The sequence below is a fragment of the Acinonyx jubatus genome, chromosome B4, assembly GCF_027475565.1.
Source record: "Acinonyx jubatus isolate Ajub_Pintada_27869175 chromosome B4, VMU_Ajub_asm_v1.0, whole genome shotgun sequence".
Classification (NCBI taxonomy): Eukaryota; Metazoa; Chordata; class Mammalia; order Carnivora; family Felidae; genus Acinonyx; species Acinonyx jubatus.
In genome coordinates, this window is record NC_069387.1 from 9,911,321 (window position 1) to 9,931,546 (window position 20,226).

A 20,226-nucleotide genomic window follows, 5' to 3' on the forward strand; every position below is an offset into this window, starting at 1 on the left:
GGTAAATGACATTGTAGTCCCTCAGCTACAAAAAGCGTAGTTGGTTTATTACATCATAGTTTTGTTTCCTTTTTAAGCTGGGACTGTATTATGACATCTTTGTGTTTCCTTTGCTGCTGGGATGGTGTCCTTGACTTACTCCTGTATTCAGCCAGCCAGCCAGCCAGCCAGCAAGTATTTTTGAGTGCCTATTTTTGTGCTCAGCACTTGATGTTTAAGCCAAGTCCTGAAGGATACGCAGAAATAAACCTGGTGAGGGGGTGGGATCACTGGAGAGTTTTGTGCTTGTGGGAAACAGCCAACCCCAGTGCAGAGGCGAGGGAGACCCTGTGTGTGAGGGCCTGAAAGATGTTCCCGGTGCACAGGACACCAGGGTACCAGCCGAGAAGACTGTGAAATGAGGCTGGAGATGTGGGTGGGTCCTGTGAGTCATGTCATGTGGCTTGGGCTTCAGTTTCAGAGCGGAGATGGAAGGGGGAACCCTCAGCGGGTGCTGAGCAGGTGGTAACTGTGACCATTTTTCAGTAGCAGAGACCTCACTGCTGAAATGGATAGCAGGGTTCAGAGCCAGTGAGACTGGAGGCAGAGAGGCTCCTTAGGAACAGTGGTAGCCTGAATTCGGCTGGTGCAGGTGGTGAAAAGTAGGTGAGCTGTTGAGAAAGTCTTCAATGCACTCTTGCTGTCTCTCAGGCAATTTTCACTTACAAGCATTCTAGTTCCTAGATATTTAGATTCATCAAATTCTTTTTTGGTTATGGAATTAAAAGCAAGTTTTGGTTTAAGAAAAAAAAAAAAGGTTTTATTGACCTGGGTGCTGATTGCATGGCTGGATTCACTCTGTGGCTATCAGGGAGCTGAACGCTTATGGGCACTTTTTTCTAAGTATATGATTCTTCGCTAAAAAGTTTAAAGCAATTGGTCCCAGAAATGTTATCCACGTCTAGAGTTTTATAGTTCCTTGTAGTTTTGGAAATCCTTATCTGGCAAAGTTCATAAACACCTTCAAAAAGACTTTTGCTCTGGGCCTTTTTGAACTGCTGGGTCCAGCTGGCCCGTCGGTAGTATATGAACTTGCTCCGCACGGGGGCTCCTGTTCTGTGAGCTGGATGCAGCACCCCCTGGCCTCCTTGTTTTTAAAGTTCTGCATTAAAGGAGGCGGTGAAGAATGGCCGGGCGCCTTTCGATCTGTCTCAGGAGTCAGGGCAAGCATCTGACGGTTCAGCTGGAGCCTGCCTGGAGCAAGCAGCAATTTCACCTGCGACTCTCAGGCAGCCCAGCCCCCTCCCCCTTTCCAGCGTGTGCAGGTGCGGGAGTAGCCTGCTTCCTTGTCAAACTAGGCTGCCCTCTAGAGTTACCACCATGGTTCGAAACTGGTTCCTGGAACTTTCAGAACGTTCCTGCCTCGTATTGGTACTGCCCTGCTTTTCCAGTTAGCCTCCAAACAAATCGTTCATGCTCTCCTGGCCAACAAAGTCACTGCAAACTTCATGGGCAGATTTTTTCTCTCTCCACTGGAGCCTAAGCCCCTTAGTGATGTATCTGCCCTTCTCTTTCTCTGGGTATCTTTCTGTGCCTCCTCCATTTCTGATTTGCCCTGGGGTTCTGGCCTCGCATCACTTCTCGTTTTGTGCCCCCAGTGCTCCTTCTGGCTGATGTCATCCACGCCCGGAGGTAGTTCTGCCTGTTTCCTCCACGTGGGAGGGCTGCCGCCAGCCTCTCGGGCTCAGCGTGTTCCCTGTGGACCCCTCACCTTTCCTGTGTACCCCACTGTGCCTTTTTAGCTCCAGCTCAGTTAGCATATCATTTGCCAAACCATCATGTTAGCGCCACCAGAATCATCTTCCACTCTAGTGTTTTCTCTCTTCTACCCATTCAGTGGCCCATGTAACGGTTCCATCACCAAAATATCTTTTACCCCCCTTTCTGTCTTCTAGATAGCTACTGCCTGGACAGTGTGCGATAAAGAAGAGAAAAAGCCTGACTTCCATCAGGTTGGGAGCCTGATACCTGATACCTGATGAACAGCATTAATGTACACATTATTATATATACATGTACATAATATTATTATAATTAATATATGTAACAATATATACTATATGATATACACACATATATAAACATATATAATGTACATATATATTGTGCATATTATATATACATGTCATATATGTGGCATTAATGTACCTACTATATATACATGTTGTATATAACATCAATGTACATAATATATATATACATGTTATATATAGTATGAATATGATTAGTATATGTAACATGATATATACTATGTGATATACACATATATGTGTGTATATCTATATCTATATCTATATCTATATCAATCTGTCTATATCAGGAATAGAAAGTCAAAGTAATGTTTAACAGCTAGCCCTACCACATCAAACGAAATCAAATTAATGCATTTTTAAAAGTGAGGACACATCTCCTGAGGAACTGACTTAAGGCAATGTGTGTTTTGTTTCTAACCAGAGGATGGAAGTGATAAGAAGATAAGTTGCTATAGACCCCGGGGACCCCAGTGAGTGACAGGCAAGTAAGGCAGGACATCCCTGGCACAGATGCCTTTACTTGCCAGCTCCTGGAGCTGTGGCAGAGTTAACTACGGAGTTCAATACACAGCACAGATCTCCTCCTGAAACTGAGTGGTATGAAAATGATACCGGCCTCTGATTCCTATTCCTTGTCCTAAGGACACTTGCTTTTTCTGGGACATCACACCAAAAAAATGCAATTCGCTTTGCTCTCGATGCTGAAAATTTTGTCTGTGCATCTCACCTTCAATGCTCAGTCCTACCTCCTTGGACTTTACTAACTCCCAAACTTCAGCATTGTGGAAAATAAGGAGGCCTCATTTTATTTTCTATGAACCCATGTAAATGGTAATTTTATACACACACACACACACATTAAAAGCTTATTTATTTTGAGAAAGAGAGCGAGCATGAGCATGAGCAAAGGAGGGGCAGAGAGAGAGGGAGAGAATGCCAAGCAGGCTCCACACTGTCAGGGCAGAGCCTGACGTGTGGCTCGAGCTCATGAACCATGAAATCATGACCTGAGTGGAAATCAAGAGTTGGACGCTCAACCTACTGAGCCACCCAGGTGCCCCTAAATGGTACTTTAAAGTTCAAAAACACGTATTAAAACAGCAAGCTTATCTTCCCATCCCAGTGAATCTATAACGTACTTAAAGTCAGGAACAGACCTTCCTAATCTTTGTGTCCCTCTGAGGTTCTTACCTAATGAGTACTCACAGCTGAGCCTGGAAAGCATCTCACAAATTGCGTCCTATAGCTGTAAGCCACTGAGATTAGGTCACTTAAGAAGAAGAATGTGCCTCACAGAGAAATCCAGCCATTGAACAAATGTTTATTAAGTGTCTACCATATGCCACACGTTGTTCTGAAGTGGATATAAAAGGGAGTAAGTTCCTGCTTTCATGCACCCTAGGTTCAGATGATTTAAAGATAATAAACACGTAAACAAGCAGATGATTGAATCTCAGAGCTATATATAAAGAAATGTAACATTTAAAGCACCTGCAGATTCTGTAAGAGCTGTGAATGTGTTGTGAGGTTTTCAGAACCACTTTCCCAGACCATCTGGGTTTCTCTTCCATCTCTGTCATAGGGTCGTGTGAATCACCTTCCTGTGAGGACTCATCAGCTTCACCCACAACCTTTATTCTACGTGTGCTGTTAACTTGTTACAGTTCCCTAGGATCAAAACCACTTAAGCAACAGGGATCCCCAAGTGCACCAAATTCTACATGTCCATTGAGGACTCGTGGACAAGAGTCAAGTTACAGAACCTGTCCGACGTGGCAGTTTGCACAGGCAGAAAGGCAGGTGTGTGTGCATGGGTCTGTCTTAAAAACAGCGATGATAAACTTCGCCCATTTTCCGTGCAAATATTAATGGCTAACTTATGTCTAGTCACCTGTGGCCTTCTCAAGATTTCCCATCTGCCCGAGAGTGGTCCTTGACAAAACATTAGGTCAAAAATCACTGCTCAATTGTGAACATGTTGTTTGCTAAGTCATAAGAGTTCATGAACCAAAGTTAGTTATTTTATCAAGTAGGTAGTCTGTGTTTTTCATGGGAATTCCTTTACTTTCTTCAGCTTGTCCTCCATGGACCTTTTGCTACCTAGACAGAATTAGTTCTCCAAACCCACTTTCCAGTGTCTGTCTCCATAGCCCCTTTCCTTTATAATAAGAAGTCATTATTACTCTTTATAATACCTCTTAAACTTATCTAGTGCATATTTTCAAGTGGCTTCTTGGAGTCTAAGTAATTTATAGTTTATTATTTATATCTACTTATTAATAAATACCACACTTTATAATTTTAAGGGGCTTTACGATTATTCTTGCTAATTACTCACCCCATGCCCCACTCATCCTAGTAAACATCTCCGTGTTTGAAACGCGTAAGTAGTCCCATGGCTTGTAGAAGGAATGCCTCTTTAGAACTTAGGGGCCTTGGGCTTGTTACTGGGATAGTGGCCTCCTGTTTCTAAAGTCTGACTTGGAGGTAACGTTTGAGTGCTCCAGTGACAGGAACTCATGTTACATAGATCCTCGGATTACCGTCAAACCCTTCATTTACCAGCTCTGCCAGGCTTTACTTTAAACCAACTGTCAGTTTTATGTTTCAGGTAGTGATTTGTGATACCTATGTCCTTTTGGCTTTGGAGGGTTTTCCCCTCAAGCAAGAGAGAGCCCTGGAGCCCGAGGGGACAGGATTCCTCCATAGTGCATTCATTCCATCTCCTGTCTCTAGTCGCCCCTGTGTGCAGACTTGACTATTTTGCTTCCCTTTTGCCCACAGAGACCCTTCCTCTGAGGCTGGTGAAGGTGATCAGAGAAACTCTGTGTCTTCTGCTTGGTACCAGCTCTGGATAGACAGTTATCCATTCACACACAGATGTACCAACTTTATCGAGCACATACTATGTGCCATTCACGGAGTATGCTAGAAATCCATTTCTTGGAGACCTCGGTTATTGCTTCATATTTACTTCATGCGTTCTCTGTGTGATCTTTCCATCTTTCGTAGCAATGTACTTTCTTGGTTAAATCTGGATATTCTTCATGTCTGCTGTGGTTTGAATGTTTATGTCCCCCACCCACATTCATATATTGAAATCCTAAAGCCTAATGTGTTGGTATTAGGGGCTGGGGTGTTTGGAAAGTGATGAGGTCATGAGGGTAGAGCCTTCAGGCATGGGCTTAGGGTTCTTATAAAAGAGACCACACAGAGATCCTCTGCTCCTCTCACCATGTGAAGACACAGCAAGAAGGAGCCAGCTATGAAACGGGAAGAGGGCCCTCACTGGAACGTGACCATGATGGCGCCTTGATCTTGGACTTGCCAGCCTCCAGAACTATGAGAAATAAATTTCTGTTATTTATTCTGTTATTTATAAATCCCTAAGTCTGTAATGTTTTTGTTTTAGTAGCCCAAATGTTTTAGTAGCCCAAATGGACTAAGACAATATCTAAAACTAACAGCTAAAGAGATTTAATGTCCTTGGCTCCTGCAAATTCCAAGATTATTCTTTTTGGATGGGAATCTAAGAGGCAGATTAGAGTTTGGTAGTGTCTCATCCTTCATCAGAGAATGAATCTTGGGGCATCTGGGTGGCTCAGTCAGTTCAGTGTCTGACTCTTGATTTCGGGCTCAGGTCATGATCTTGAGGTTCATGGGATGAAGTCCTACATCAGGCTCCTCGATGACAGCATGGAGCCGGCTTGGACGTCTCTGTCTGCCCCTTTCCCACTCGTTCTCTCTCATTCTCCCTTTCTCAAAATAAATAAATAACCATTAAAAAATAAAAAGAGAATCTGTACTGCCTGGCCCTTCCTCTCTAGCAAACTTCATATTGTACATTTCCATTGAAACGCTCTTTTCTACTTAACATTTTCATGCAACTTTCAAAGTGCAAAGATACGGTTTAGAAGAAAGAAGTTGCGAGTTGTTAATGTTGCATTTAGAAATTCAGCTTTTAATTCTAGAAGTTCCCTATAACATAAATAAATGCACATAGAATTTACCTTTGAAAACATTTTTAGGAAGCTCATATCTAGAAAGGTCAAGAAGTCTGGCTGATTCTCAGTTCCCTCCTGTATTCCCACATTGCAGGAATTTTTCCGTTCCCCTCCCCCCACCCCCGCAAGTTTGCATTATTAGCTAAAAATTTAATTTATATAATTAAAAACAGAGGAATACAGAGGGCATTGAGATAAACTAAGTTTTTGTTGCTGTCCTTGGCCAATTACTGCTATAATCTTTTTGAAAAAAATTTCCCTACACACCAAATGTAGTAATCAGGGTTGCTAAAAATCAACTCTTGTTGTAGATGACCTCAAAAAATAAAAATCCCCCAAAGTGCTTAGTTTGTCTAGTTGCAACTCAATCTTCATTGGAAATAGAATTTTGAAGGGAATTAGTAAATACTAGTAGCCAAAACATAATCTTTTAATCAATTTTCCTTTAATTTACTATCCTCTACGTTTATTACTATTGCATTAGAAAAGTGTAATAAGATTCGTTGCACTCAACACTCCTTCAAAGCCATGCCTTGCTTGGGGGTGCTGTGAACCCCTGGGCAGAGCAGAAGCACTGGATCACACTGTAGAGCAGTGGAAAGAATATGGGTCCAGGGTTTGGTTTAGACTGGATTCCCACACTCAGTTATCACTGCACCTTCTGGGCATGCTGCTCAGTCTTTCTGCATGTGAACTTTTTTAGCTGAGAAGGTAATGGTACCATTTCCACCTGCCCCACAGTATTGTTATGGGGATTGAATAAGTTGCTAGATGTGAAAAGGTCCTGTAATTTAAATTTTTTTTAACGTTTATTTGTTTTTGAGAGGAGTGGGGAGGAGCAGAGAGAGGGAGATACAGAATCCGAAGCAAGCTCCAGGCTCTAAGCTGTCAGCACAGCGCCTGACGCAGGGCTCAAACTCATGGACCACGAGATCATGACCTGAGCTGAAGTTGGATGCTTAACTGGCTGAGCCATCCAGGTGCCCCAAAAAGGTCCTGTAATTTAAAACATAGCAACATGTAAGGAATTCTCAGTGTTGTCGGCCATGCCAACTGAATGCATGAGTTAAAATAAAAAGTGAAGTGGGTTTGTTTCTGCCACATATTTGTTAAGGAAACTACATAAAGAATTTTGAAAATGAAACGGTCCTTTCCCCAAAGTTCCAGTAGTTAAAAATAAATTTATTCCTTTATTTAACAAATACATATTAAGTACTAGCTTTGGGAAAGTTATTCTATTGGGTGGATTAAGAAGTACAAAGATTAATCCCCATGGCCTTGGAGCCAAAGCCTTACTGCACAATATATAAATGTTAGAAATAACACATCTTTCTATTCACTCATCATTATAACCCCAACTTCAGCACATACAACTAGCAGGTGGAAGCCCCTCAGTCTGTTATCGTAGTGGAGTTTGGACGAATATTAAAGTCTTACCTCGATCGCTTTCTCATTATTTAGGTCCCTAGACTAAAAAGGAAGTGGAGAAAATATTTAATGGTTTGATTCACTTCCGTTCCTTACTACTGTGGATCCATAATTCATTTCCCTATAGGAATATCTCCATGTACTGCAGCACTGGCTTCTAATGCCAAGAATCTATTTATGGATAAGCAAATGCATTCTTGTCATATATTAGTACTTGCCTCATAATTTAACCCCCATTAGAACTGTGAACAAGTATTCAACAAAGTGGGTATAGAAGGAATGTACTTTAACATGATAAAGACCACATATAACAAGCCCACAGCTAACATCATACTTAGCAGTGAAAAGCTAAAAGCTTTTTCAGTAAGATCAGGAACAAGACAAGGATGCCCACTCTCCCCACTTTCAAGCAACATAGTATGGGAAGTCCTAGCTAGAGCAATTAGGCAAGAAAAAGAAATAAAAGGCATCCAAATTGGAAAGGAAGAAGTAAACTGTCACTATTTGCAGATGACATGATATTATATAAAGAAAACATGGGACTCTGCAAAGAATTCTGTACATAATGGATGAAATTAGTAAAATTGTGGGATACAAAACCAATATGCAGGAATCTGTTGTGTTTTTATACACTGATAATGAAGTATCAGAGAAATGAAGAAAACAATTTCATTTACAATTGCATCAAAAAGAATAAATTACCAAGGAATAAATTTAATGAAGGAGGTGAATATTGTGTACTGGAAGCTGTAAGACAATGATGAGAAAAATTGAAGGAGACACAAATTAACAGAAAGATATACCATGCTCATGGATTCGAAGAATTAGTATTATAAAAATGTCCTTACTATCCCAGTCTACAGATTCAATGAAATCCCTATCAAAAGTTCAATGGAATTTTTCACAGAACTAGAACAAACAGTCCTAAACTTTATATGGAACCACAGAAGACACCAAATAATCATAGCAATTTTGAAAAAGAAGACCAAAGTTGGAGGCATCACACTTCCTGATTTCAAACTATATTACAAAGCTATAGTAATCAAAACAATATGGTTTTATCCTAAAAACAGACACATAGATCAATGGAACAGAATAGAGTTCCCAGAAGTAAACCCACACATATATGTTCAATTAATTGATGACAAAATAACCAAGAATATACAGTGGAGGAAAGACAGTCTTTTCAAAAAATGGTGCTGGAAAACTGTACAGCCACATGCGAAAGAATGAATTTGGACCCCTATCTTATACCATGCCCCAAAATTAACTCAAAATGGCTTAAGATGTGAATGTGAGACCTGAAACCATAAAACTCCTAGAAGAAAACATAGGCAATTAAGTTCCTTGACATCAGTCTTGGTGATGATTTTTTTTTAAATCTAACACCAAAAGCAAAGGCAAAAAAAGCAAAAGTCAATAAGTGGGACTACATCAAACTAGAAAGTTTCTGTCCAGCAAAGGAAACCATCAATAAAATGAAAAAGCAAAGCACTGAATAAGGGGTCAAATATTCAAAATACAAAAAGAATTCATACAACTCAATAGCAAAATAAAAACCCAACCTGATTAAAAAATGGGTAAAGGTGGATGCCTTGTTGGCTCAGTCAGTTGAACGTCCAACTGTTGATTTTGGCTCAGTTCGTGATCCCTTGGTCATGGGATCGAACCCACATCGGGCTCCACGCTGAGTGTGGAACCTGCTTAAAATTCTTTCTCCCTTCCTCTGACCCTTTCTCCTGCTCATGCTTTCTCTCTAAAAAGAAACAAAAAAATGTAAAGGATCTGAGTAGACATTTTTCCAAAGAAGAAGTACCGAAAGCCAGCAGGTACTACATGAAAAGATGCTCAACATTACAGTTCACCAGATAAATGCAAATCAAAACCATAACGAATATCACTTCATACCTGTCAGATTGGCTATTATCAGGAAGATAATAATTAATAGGTATTGGAGAGGATGTGGAGAAAAGGGATCCCTTGTGCACTGTTGGTGGGAATGTAAATTAGTGCAGCCACTGAGGAAAAAATTATGGAGGTTCCTCAAAAAATTAAAAAGACAGCTACCATATGATTCAGCAATTCCACTTCTGGGTATTTATCCAAAGAAAATGAAAACACTAACTCAAAAAGATGTATGAATCCCCATGTTCGTTGCAGCATTATTTACAATATCCAAGATATGGAAACAACCTAAGTGTCCATCAATGGATGAACGGATAAAGAAAACACACACACACACACACACACACACACACACACACACACACAGGCATTTAAAAGAATAACATTTTGCCATTTGGAACAACCGGGTTGGACCTTAAAGACATTATGCTAAATGTAGTTAAGTCAGAAAAAAACACAAGTACCATATGATTTCACTTCTATATGGAATCTAAAAACAAAACAAAAACAAAACAATCTGAAATCATAAATACAGAGACCAGAGGAGAAGGCGGGTAAAATCGGTAAAGGGAGTCAACAGGTACAAACTTGGCAGTTACCAAATCAAATCATGTGGATCTCATGTATAGCATGTATCCACTGTAGTTAATAATACTATATTGCATGTTTGTAAGTTGCTAAGAGAATAAGTCTCAAAAGTTCTCATTACCAAAATTTTGTAACTATGTATGGTGATGGGTGTTAGACTCACTGTAATGATCCTTTGGCAGTATATACAAATATCAAATCATTATGTTGTATATTTGAAACTAATATGTCAATTATGCTCCAATTAATTTTTTTTAGTTTTTTAAAAGAAAGGAGTTTTGTGTCTGAGCAGCATAATTTTACCTTTTTTTTTTTCCTTAAGTTTATTCATTTATTTTGAGAAAGAGGGGAGCGGCAAGGGAGGGGCAGAGAGAGAGAATCCCAAGCAGGCCCCAGGCCCTCAGCACAGAGCCTGATGCGGGGCTCAAACTCATGAACCATGATGTTGTGACCTGAGCTGCAATCGAGAGTTGGATGCTTAAGCAACTGAGCCACCCAGGTGCCCCACCTTTTTCTAATAGACAAAAGTCTCACCAGTGTCCAGCCACTCATTCCACTTTTTATTCATCTTTTCACCAAAAAAACACACCCAGTTTTATTATAGGATCTTCAGATGCTTTAAGACAAATTAGCATTTGTTGCCCGCCCCCCATTTAAGAACAGGGGTCAAAGGGAGCCATGAGAAGTTAAGTGCCTTCTACCTCCACAAATCACTAGGGAATGACTAACTCTCTCTCTCTCTCCAAGGTCTCTCTGGTTCCACACTCGTTCATATGATGTTTATCTTGCTTCTAAAGAATATCATAGGTTTTATGTGATCGCTTTCTTTGGCAAAGTAATTCATTTTTATATATTCATTCCATAACTTCCATGTGCTATAATGAAGGAAGGAAATGTAGAAATGTGATTATTTTAGGGACAAGCATTATTTCATCGTTTGATCTTTGCTGAGTTATTCATCATGTTGTCTCACTGTCATTCAGAAATGGGAAGGGTCACTGCTTTCAGCCACTGCTGTTTCTTGTCATCAGTGCTAAAGTTGATAAACTGAGAGAGATTATTTTGTGGTAGGTGGAGGAACTCTTAACAGAACATCTCCATTTCCCTGGCCAAGAGATCAGAGATCTAGCAAGATATTGGGTGGTTTTCCAGATCCTCAAAGGGGAGGGAAATGGAGCACGCCATTGTTTCCCCACCTCACTATTATTCCCATAGATGTTGTGACTCCGGATTCTTCCTGAGGTGCCTGGCCATGTTAATGGAGGACAGGGGCGTACTTTGAGCCTGGGGGTGAGCAATTCAGTATTGAGTGATCCAGCTCTGTTTCGGGCCGCGTTCTGTATTGTACCGTCTAAGCAGAGAGTGTTCTTGGCTTCCTGTGAGCACCCAGGAATGATGTCTTAGTTTGCACTTTTGGCCTACTGACTGTTTTGTCCATAGCATCTTGTCTTCTCTCTGTGGGATTCACCTGCTGCTTTACTTGGCTAATCTGCACGGAATTCTTCTAATTCCAATAAACAGAAGCATAATGCATATTTCCCCGGCTGACTGTCTATGCTGAGTCCATTGAGTATAATGAAGTAGGGAAGCTGATTTTTCTTATTTTGGAAAAGAACATCCAATTGGTCTTTCGAGGATGATGCACCAGTATCAACTAGGACTTCAACATGACCACACAATCTTTGCACTGCCTGCCTCCTTTAGATGCCCTGCTTCAGGTGAATTATGCTGTCGTCTGCAAGAGCTCTGGTGTGCATAGAGTTAAAATATCTCCAGGTCCCCCAATCTCTGTCTTCTGCATCCATGACCCAGGGTGGGGCTAAGGGTCTTGACCTTGTCACTCTTCCTGAGGACAAGAGGAGAGGAATAGATGAATCCAACTGTGAGTTCAGTGTCCCAGAAAAGAGAAGCAAAAAATCCTTTTTAGCACACACTGACCTATCCAAATCCTCTGGTGGTCGTCTGCAATGTGTGCTGATAGTGGGTAGCAAAAAGAAAATGTGACACTGGCTTTGCTATTATATGTATAAAAAAAAGGTAAACGAGTCACTTATTTTTCTTTCCAATTTTTTAAGATGGTAATTAGGAGAATTAACACCAGGCAGGCTTGAGTGAATGCACGCAAGACCCCTATAGGCAGCACAGTGTATTAATGTAAAAATATGCCTAGACAACATAACTTGTCAGAGAGGATTATTTCTACTTAGTGAATCTGCAGGAGCCCCTTTGCTCCACCATTCAGAATTTGACTAGAGAAGAGAGTGGGGAAAGAGAGAGAGGGAGAGAGAGAGGGGGAGAGAGAGAGGGAGCGCATTAGTGAACAGCTACTGTGGCATTGATGTTTGAGCGCACTTCTGAACTGGCTTTTGTTGAGACTATCAGTGTATCAGTGTAGAAAGCATGCGCTGTCCCAAATCCGCTGTTACTATGAGAAATGAAGAGCTGCTTTTAAGGTATGTTGTTGTGTCCTTTGTTTTTAATGTGTGCTTTTCTAGTTTCTGGAGCTGGCTGAGACAATAATCATGCTCGGCATCAAGTAGCTTCCTTATCTTAGAGGGGGAAAAAAGAATCGAGAGAGAGAGAGAGAGAGAGAGAGGGAAACGAAATCGAGACCAAGGACTGGGAGAAAGGGAGCCAGCAAGAGAAAGGAAAAGGATTGCCCTGTGCGAGTTATATTTGCACCCGTTGCCTTTTGAAAGCGTATCGTGTATTTGTTCCCTGCTATTTGTGAGTGGCCAGTGGATAATTTTAAAGGCTCTGAATCTGGCTCTTGGTTTGTCTTTTCCTTTGCAATGTCTAAGCCTCTTTCATTATCATGCACTCTGCATGGAATAATCACCGAAAAAGGAGCTAAGGAGACTCCATATTAGACTTGCGTTCCAAATACCGCTCTAATCTGGACTTAGCCTACCTAAATAGTCCTTCTGTGTTACCAGGTTTGGATCACTTTATCCTGTTTGCCAAAATGTGTACCTGCTTAAAGACCTCTGTTCATGCATGGCGTCCTGGGTCCCTATGTATTGAAAGCAAATATTTGTTTCTTGCATCTGTGTTAGGGTTCGATCACATACCGAGAGGAGCCACCACTGACCTTTGGGGAAGCAGAGAAAGAATTATGATAGAATTGGCATCCTGCTTTGAAAAATGTAGTCTTTTGTTTATTTGCTAGCAGACATTGTAGCACTGAATACATCTTTGGGTCTGACAATGGGACCGGTTGAACAATGGAGCTGTCAAACTAGCTTAATGCATGTCTGGGCTTTTTTTTTTTTTTTCTTTCTCAACACCCTTTTTATCTGCTTTAATCTTGTTTGTATAGACTCTACAGAATGAAGAGCTTTTAGAACTGCTTGTTTGTGGTTTTGTGCTTTTAAAAAAAATTAATATCTACCATTCATAAAGCTTTTTGCATTTTGCAGCTATGCTGGTTGGATTAAGTTAGAGATTTATTGCTTACCTCTCTGTTAACTACAGAAAGAAATGTATTGATTGAGACTGCTTGTAATACCATTATCATTCTGGCAAATACCTTGTTATCAGACATGCCTCTACAGTGTTTAGTGCTGGGGGATTTTAAATTTGTCTATTTGGTGGACTCACGGAACATAGCATAAAAAAGAAGTTAAGGGGAATATTTCTAATGTTTAAGGAAATTATCATTTCTAGCTTCTACATCCTCTTTTGACATTCAGGTAGATAAAGAGTTTAGAAATTCAAGGACACGTGAGAACTTTTGCCCTTAGAATTTTGGTCATTAACCAAACCTATAAACTATTGTTACATAGCCTATTTAAGTTGTTAAGTTAAAGGTCTCTGTGGAATCTACTGATTTTTGACATATGGTTATGTGCTCATAAGATGCATTTTTATGCAGGGCAAACATTTCTCATGTCTTCAAAAATCTTTCATTTTATAACATAAGCACTGGTTTCTAAGGTGAAAACAGAGTTCAAAAAGAGAAAACGGGAAAATCTGTTTCAAACTTCTCAAATATTGAAACCATTTTTATTCTCACGCGTAATGTAAGAGAACTGGTCCTAGAATATTCAGTGGCCATTGATTTACATTGAAAATCATCATACTAATGTTGGTTTCTACATAGAATATATCTTATCTAATACGTTAGTGTTTTGTTTAATTACTTGTTCATGCCAGGGCAATACATTGAAAAATATTAGTAAATTTATGAAGGAAGATCAAGGACCTAATTTTTAAACACAGAAGGAAGGGAAATCACTTTAAAGGGCAAATTAAAAAAAAATATTTAGTTACAAATTTTCCTTTTGGGTTGTATTGTGGTTCAAATTAACGACACTCTCAGTAAATAAGGAAGAAAATGCATTCCTTATAAAAACACAGTATGGAACAGTAACTGTTTTTTAGAGTTTGGACATGCATTTTAATTCTTTTTAACTTAAGTTGAAATGTCATGAAATATCTACTTCAAAACTAGTAAGATTAATGTTTCAGGCTAAATAAATTGCCTTCTCAAGTATAAATTTTCTGTTGACAGTATATTTAGAGCCTGGGTGGACCCCAAAAGGGTCTGTATAGTATAATAATATTTCGAAAGTTATCCATTGTGAATAGAGTGGATTTTAAATGCATACTTATTATGTTCTCTTACTTCCAATGGGATCTGAACTGCTCATTCCATCGGGCACGCCAATAATTGCTTTTAGGATGAGCTCATAAAAGGTAATTGGCGAAGCTTTATATCTGAAGCCCACTGTTACCATCACACCTAGATTCTGCTTTCATGGGAAATTTTTATTCCAAACAAAGGCTGCAAAGCAATTTTTTTGTGGTTTGGGAGAAAAGTAGTCCTATGTGCTCCCTAGCTGCTTGTCAGTGGCACACCGAAATAAAGAAATAACTTAGAAACCTCCATGTTGAATTTTTGACTATATTATAATTATTTACCTGTCATCCATTCACTTTAATTCCTGGGTGTTCATAATTAGGTCAAGAACAAGGAAAATCCTTTCTTACTTTGTTTCTCCTGTGGTTTGACCCATCATCAGCTTTCAGAATTCGGAGACCCTCATTCTAGTATCCAGCACATGGGTGTCTTTTCCTTTAGCCTGCTGGGGACGGTGTGAGGTTGCCTGAAGTTGACAAACTTGCCTGCATCTAATTCCACAGCAGTAAGAATATATGTAATCTGTATCCTTCCATTAGCCTCTGTGTGTGATGAGCCCCCTCCATAGTGACCTAAACACATGTCAAAGTAAATTTGAATTCTAAGCTGAGACTTGCAGGAAAAGGAAGAGCAAAAGACTCAAACTGGGAAAATGGCTTCTTTCAATAGATTCTACCCAGACCCCCTTCACACATGAGCCCTGGGAATACTCACATGGATGTGTTCAGCAGACCACAGACTGAGATCTGTAACCCCAATGTATTAATTCTCTTTTTTATTTGTTAAAACGACACCTCACTGTGGTTTTTTTTTTCTTTTTAAAAATAGGAGTTGTATGATTGCAAAATATCCCTTTGGGGCTGAAAAACAAAGGAGGGCATTTGATTAATATTTATATGTAGAACTTTATAGCAAGTGCAGATTGTGCTTGAATACCTAGGAAGTCATTCCAAGAGCGACTCAATACTAATTATTGTCATCAGGGTGGTTAATTAGGTGAAAATGTGGCTGATGGAAAGTTCATTGTGCACAGCCCTGGAAACACCCAGGTTGATGAAAAACAGGTAAAATGCAGAGGGAGTAGGGTTATGTGGGAATGGTGGCTCTGAAGGTAAGGGGTCAGAATTTACAGGTGAAAACCATATCATGAACTTGTAGAACGAAGGTAGTGGGGGAATGAGATATATCCAACTTCATTTCTTGTAGAGATGTCTGTGAAGTCATTAACAGAGTGTAGTTTGCTCAATGGCATCTCCCCAGCTCTGTTGCATTTTTAAAATGTTTATTTATTATTATTTATTTTGAGACAGAGACAGGGCTCACGTGAGCAGGGGAGGGGCAGAGAGAGAGAATCCCACGCTGGGTCCGTACAGAGCCCAATGCAGGGCTTGATCTCACAAACCGCGGGATCGTGACCTGAGCAGAAACCAAGAGTCGGATGTTTAACCCACTGAGCCACCCCAGCGCCCCACCCCCCACCCCCGCCCAGCTCCACTGCACTTCTTCCAGCAGGAGCAAATACAGTCCAATCAGTTGCAATAGTGCCTTGGTTCATCTTTATCAGCATTCACTGAATTTATTTCTACATACTGGTAATTCCTGGCAGATGGGTGTTGAGAGGGGCAGGCTTCCCCTTTCATAAAAGTATTGCTTCGTCTAATGGTTATGGGCTTTGGGAGGTGTTTGTTTGTTTATTTCATTTTTTGTTTTTTGTTTTTTTGGTTCACGGTGACTTGTTCTGTAGGAAAGACAAGGCAGTGTTTTGGAAAGGATTGAAATTCATGGCATTTTAGTTAACTGACATTGGGAAGAGGGTGTCAGAGGAAGGAAGGCATATGTGAGGCTTTAGTGCTGTTGCCCATTAAGAACTGAAGCTGGAGCTGAAGCACCTTTCCAGTCACGTGGCAGCCATCTACAGAGATGGGAATGACGTGGAAGCTAGACAGATCCATAAGGGTATGTGTGTGTGTGTGTATGTGTGTGTGTGTGTGTGTGTGTGTGTGTGTGTGTGTGAACCTCCACTCCACTCAGAAATATGCTCTTTAACCTTGATTTGGGATGAGATACCCTTTGTCCCCACACTCCGAATGTTTCATGCAATGTCGTTAGGGATTATCGTGCACACGTATCGTCTCTGCAGCTTTTCTTTCGGGCTGTGACTCATGTCAGCACATTTCCTTGTATGTCAAGCCCATCATGGTTAACGGGAAATGGTGTCTGTGGGGAGAAGATGACACTAGCCCAGAGTGACACCAATTACCAGGGCAGCTCGAGCCACCACCTTCAGTTCCATTCCAAGTTGACCCGCCCATGATTGGCTGCTTAGGATCGTGATGAATCACTGGGGTTTAGAAAGCAGAACTTGCCAGCATGCCAGCATGCCTCAGAGAAAACTAAAAACTTGAATTTTCAATTCTGAATGAACAATTGTTCAGTTCAACAAACTTTGCTGTCTTGGTCAAGGAGAGCTTGAGGTTTAAAGTTATAACAATGATACACCTACAACATCGTGGCTTTTTTCATCCCTGGCTTGAGAAAGGTTGCAGCTGCAAGCGGTAAAAAAGGGTACAAAGCCTGTGTTGAGCTTATGGATGGTACTGCTGGCCTCTGGCCTGTGTGCGAACTAACTGGAACAGTAGAGACGGATCGGGTGCCACTCACCTTCCTGGAAAGCGGTCCGTCCCGGCCACGCCAGGGCTGCAGGCCCTGAGAGGTCCTGGTCTGTAAATGTCTTGCTTCTTGCACGTCTTGGTCTGGGACCCCAGCTCTCTCTTGGGCTCTGTTAAATGGCTTACCTGTTCATTCAGAGATGATTTAGGAAGCAGCTCTGAACATGAAACGTCCCGGAGTTGATGGTAAGAGGCCTAAGTTCCTGACGGTAGTGATTAGGATTCATTTGGACCTTCTCTTTGGAAACTGACCTGAAGAAAAGGGATGGAGACCTTACCCCAAGCCCCAGGATGTCTAGTGCCTGCTTTCTGTGAGCTATAGGCTTCCCCTTGCCTCTGACCTGGGCTGCTGGCCTTAGAAACAGAAGTGTCTGTGACACTTGGATGCTACAAGAACAATAGGATCAGTCCCGGCTCTCTCTTTTCCTTTCCACCTGTCAGTTCCAGGTTTAAACAAAGATTGTGGGCAGATTATGACTGGAAGTGAGGAATAAAGCCAAAATTTATTAGCCACCCATACCTGGGACTACACTAGGTGGTTTCTTTTATTTTATATCATTTAATCCTCACAGACATCTGACATTTAGTGGTAGTTGTGTTATTACCATTTTAAAGATGGAAAACTGAGGCAGACGGAGGTAAAGGAATAGGCCTACAGACACACAGCTCACAGGGGAGGGATTCAAAGTCAGGACTCAACCAGACTCCTTCCCTGACAAGTGGAGAGTATAATTATTGAATGTCTGACACTTTAAAGTCATGTCTTCCTCTGGTGCTGCGTTTCTGCCATGGCCTTTGGTTTGTACATGCTCCATAGTTTCACTACTGAGGAAGTTGTACAGTAACAACAGAAAAATAACGAACAAGAAAGGAAAAATCTCAGTGGTGTTTACTTCTGATTTCTAACAACTTCCCTCATATCCTCACTCATCTGCCTTTTAGTTCATGAGGTCTTTGAACTAAAGCATCCTATGCCTCACTTTTCTAAGGCTTTAAGCTGTACAATGGGAATAGACATTGGCAGGGAAAAGAGAATTTTAAAGCGTTATGAAATTGAAATGTAACTTTTTATCTACAAGAGGGGCCAAAAGATGTCCTATTGTAATCATAACTGGTCAAGGCACAAATATATATTGTGCTCGACATGAGACGTAGTCTCAGCCTTCTAGAAACTCAAGACGGTCATGAAAGGAGAGAGAACAGCAGGTAGAAAGGAACCAGTGGTGCGATGCAGAGGAAGGGTAGTTCAACTGGCTGGAAGGGCAGGTGACTGAGAAGGAGAGAGCAGGTGTCCTTAGACACCCTGGAGATAACACCCTGGAGTTATTATCTTTGTTATTAAAACGAAGCAAAACAAAATCCTAAGCTTCCTCTCCTTTCTTCCTAGGACCCAATGTCTTTCCCATCTCTCCTGCTCCCTAACCTTGCCATATTCCTATGAAATAGGGCAAATATAGCTAGTAGCCTCCAGAGAGTATTGAGACAGAGCTATGGGTACTGTCAAAGTTGACATTCAGCAGTGGAGATAAGATAGAACACTTGCCACTTAGTGTGGGTAGATAGCTATGCCACTTTTCCACGAAGATTTTGGGTAGTTCTTATAAGGGGAAGAAAAACATTTTTTTTTTTTTGGCCTTAATGGACTTCAGGGGAATTAGCATCAAAAGCAAATTTCAATAAAAAGTCATTGGGGATTTTCAAAACCCTCTATCATAAGCTAAAAATAGCTAGAGATTTGAACCATATTATAGGGAAAAAATAAATTTCCTGTACTCAAAACCTTAATGTATTTTCAACCTACATGTCATTTTAATAGCTTTGTTATATAATTGCTGTAGGAACAATTAGGTTAACACATTGCACTTCTTATAGGAAGATCATGGTAGAGTTTGAGTTTTCAGCCCTTCATCCCTATGAGGAAATGATGACCACACATATGACAAAGGTCTAGCTGATGAATCAGTAAATTAAATGACGCGTTCCCTGGTGTCATTGACAGAATCAAATGCACAATCAAACAGGTTGGGCTCTTAAATCTTCTAATCTTTTTCATTCAGTTTGAAAGTAGCGCTTGCCTTCAAGAATCTGACCTGCACGCCCCGTATCAGGTGGCTTCTGATCCTGGTAACCAAAGCTCTTTGAAGGCGATCTGTCATCATTGTGGGTAAAGTGGATTCATGTGTTTTGTTTTACAGAAACCCAAGCTTTTGCTCTTAATCTTCACTCTTCCTCAAGATGTATTTGTTCCGAAAAAAAAAAGAGAGAGAGAGAGTTAACATTCGGGCAAATGGGGCTGTCATGCCTTCTGAGATTGCCTCTCGAGTTGAGTTGAAGTTTTGATGGTTGCCAGGATCTGTCTCAGACAGCCCCACCCCAAGGCTTGAAACCCCCATTTCTTTTCCTTCACCCCCACCTGTTGCTTCTCTCTCTCTGGACCTCACGTCCGCCCCACTCCTGGACCCACCCAGCTGTTGCTACTCAGCTGTTGAGTTTTGTCAAGCAGAAGTTTCTCTTTTTTAATTGAACAACACGTGACAGTAAGATGAGAACTTGTGGCCAATTGGGGAAGACCTTTTGTGGGGGTTGGGGGGGGGTGTCGGAGGGCAGATTGCCAGGGAGTTAAACGCCTCATTCTGATAGGTATAAATTTTGTTCCTGCCGCCAGACTGGCACCAGATAAGGGTACCGCGTGTAGCCTGACACATCTCAGGATCTTCAAGAGGCCACTGGAACATTCCTTCAGAGGTTTTAACCGAGTGCCTTCGTGTGCGAATCACCACACTAGGCCTTTTTCCTCTGCCTCCGATTTCTCCGTTCTTCCCCATGCTCATCTCCTGTGTACTCACTTCATGGGACACAGCCTTGCATCCTCCCCCTCCCACCCAATGGTAATGTCTGGAAAGGAATCTCATGGCTCA

The 20,226-nt window shown here is 41.1% G+C and overlaps 1 protein-coding gene across 4 annotated transcripts in view; it reads left to right on the top strand.

Moving 5' to 3' along the window:
- CELF2 (CUGBP Elav-like family member 2) overlaps window positions 1-20,226 on the top strand; it is an 821,985-nt gene that overhangs the window by 491,222 nt on the left and 310,537 nt on the right. Inside the window, exon 1 of one of the 4 annotated variants that reach the window (XM_053225252.1) lies at window positions 9,781-12,450. The exons of the other annotated variants lie outside the window; for them this stretch is intronic. Coding sequence (XP_053081227.1) covers window positions 12,398-12,450 — 53 coding nt within the window. The 5' untranslated portion in view covers window positions 9,781-12,397. Of the gene's footprint in view, window positions 1-9,780; window positions 12,451-20,226 lie in introns of those variants that run through there. 4 annotated transcript variants of the gene reach the window in all.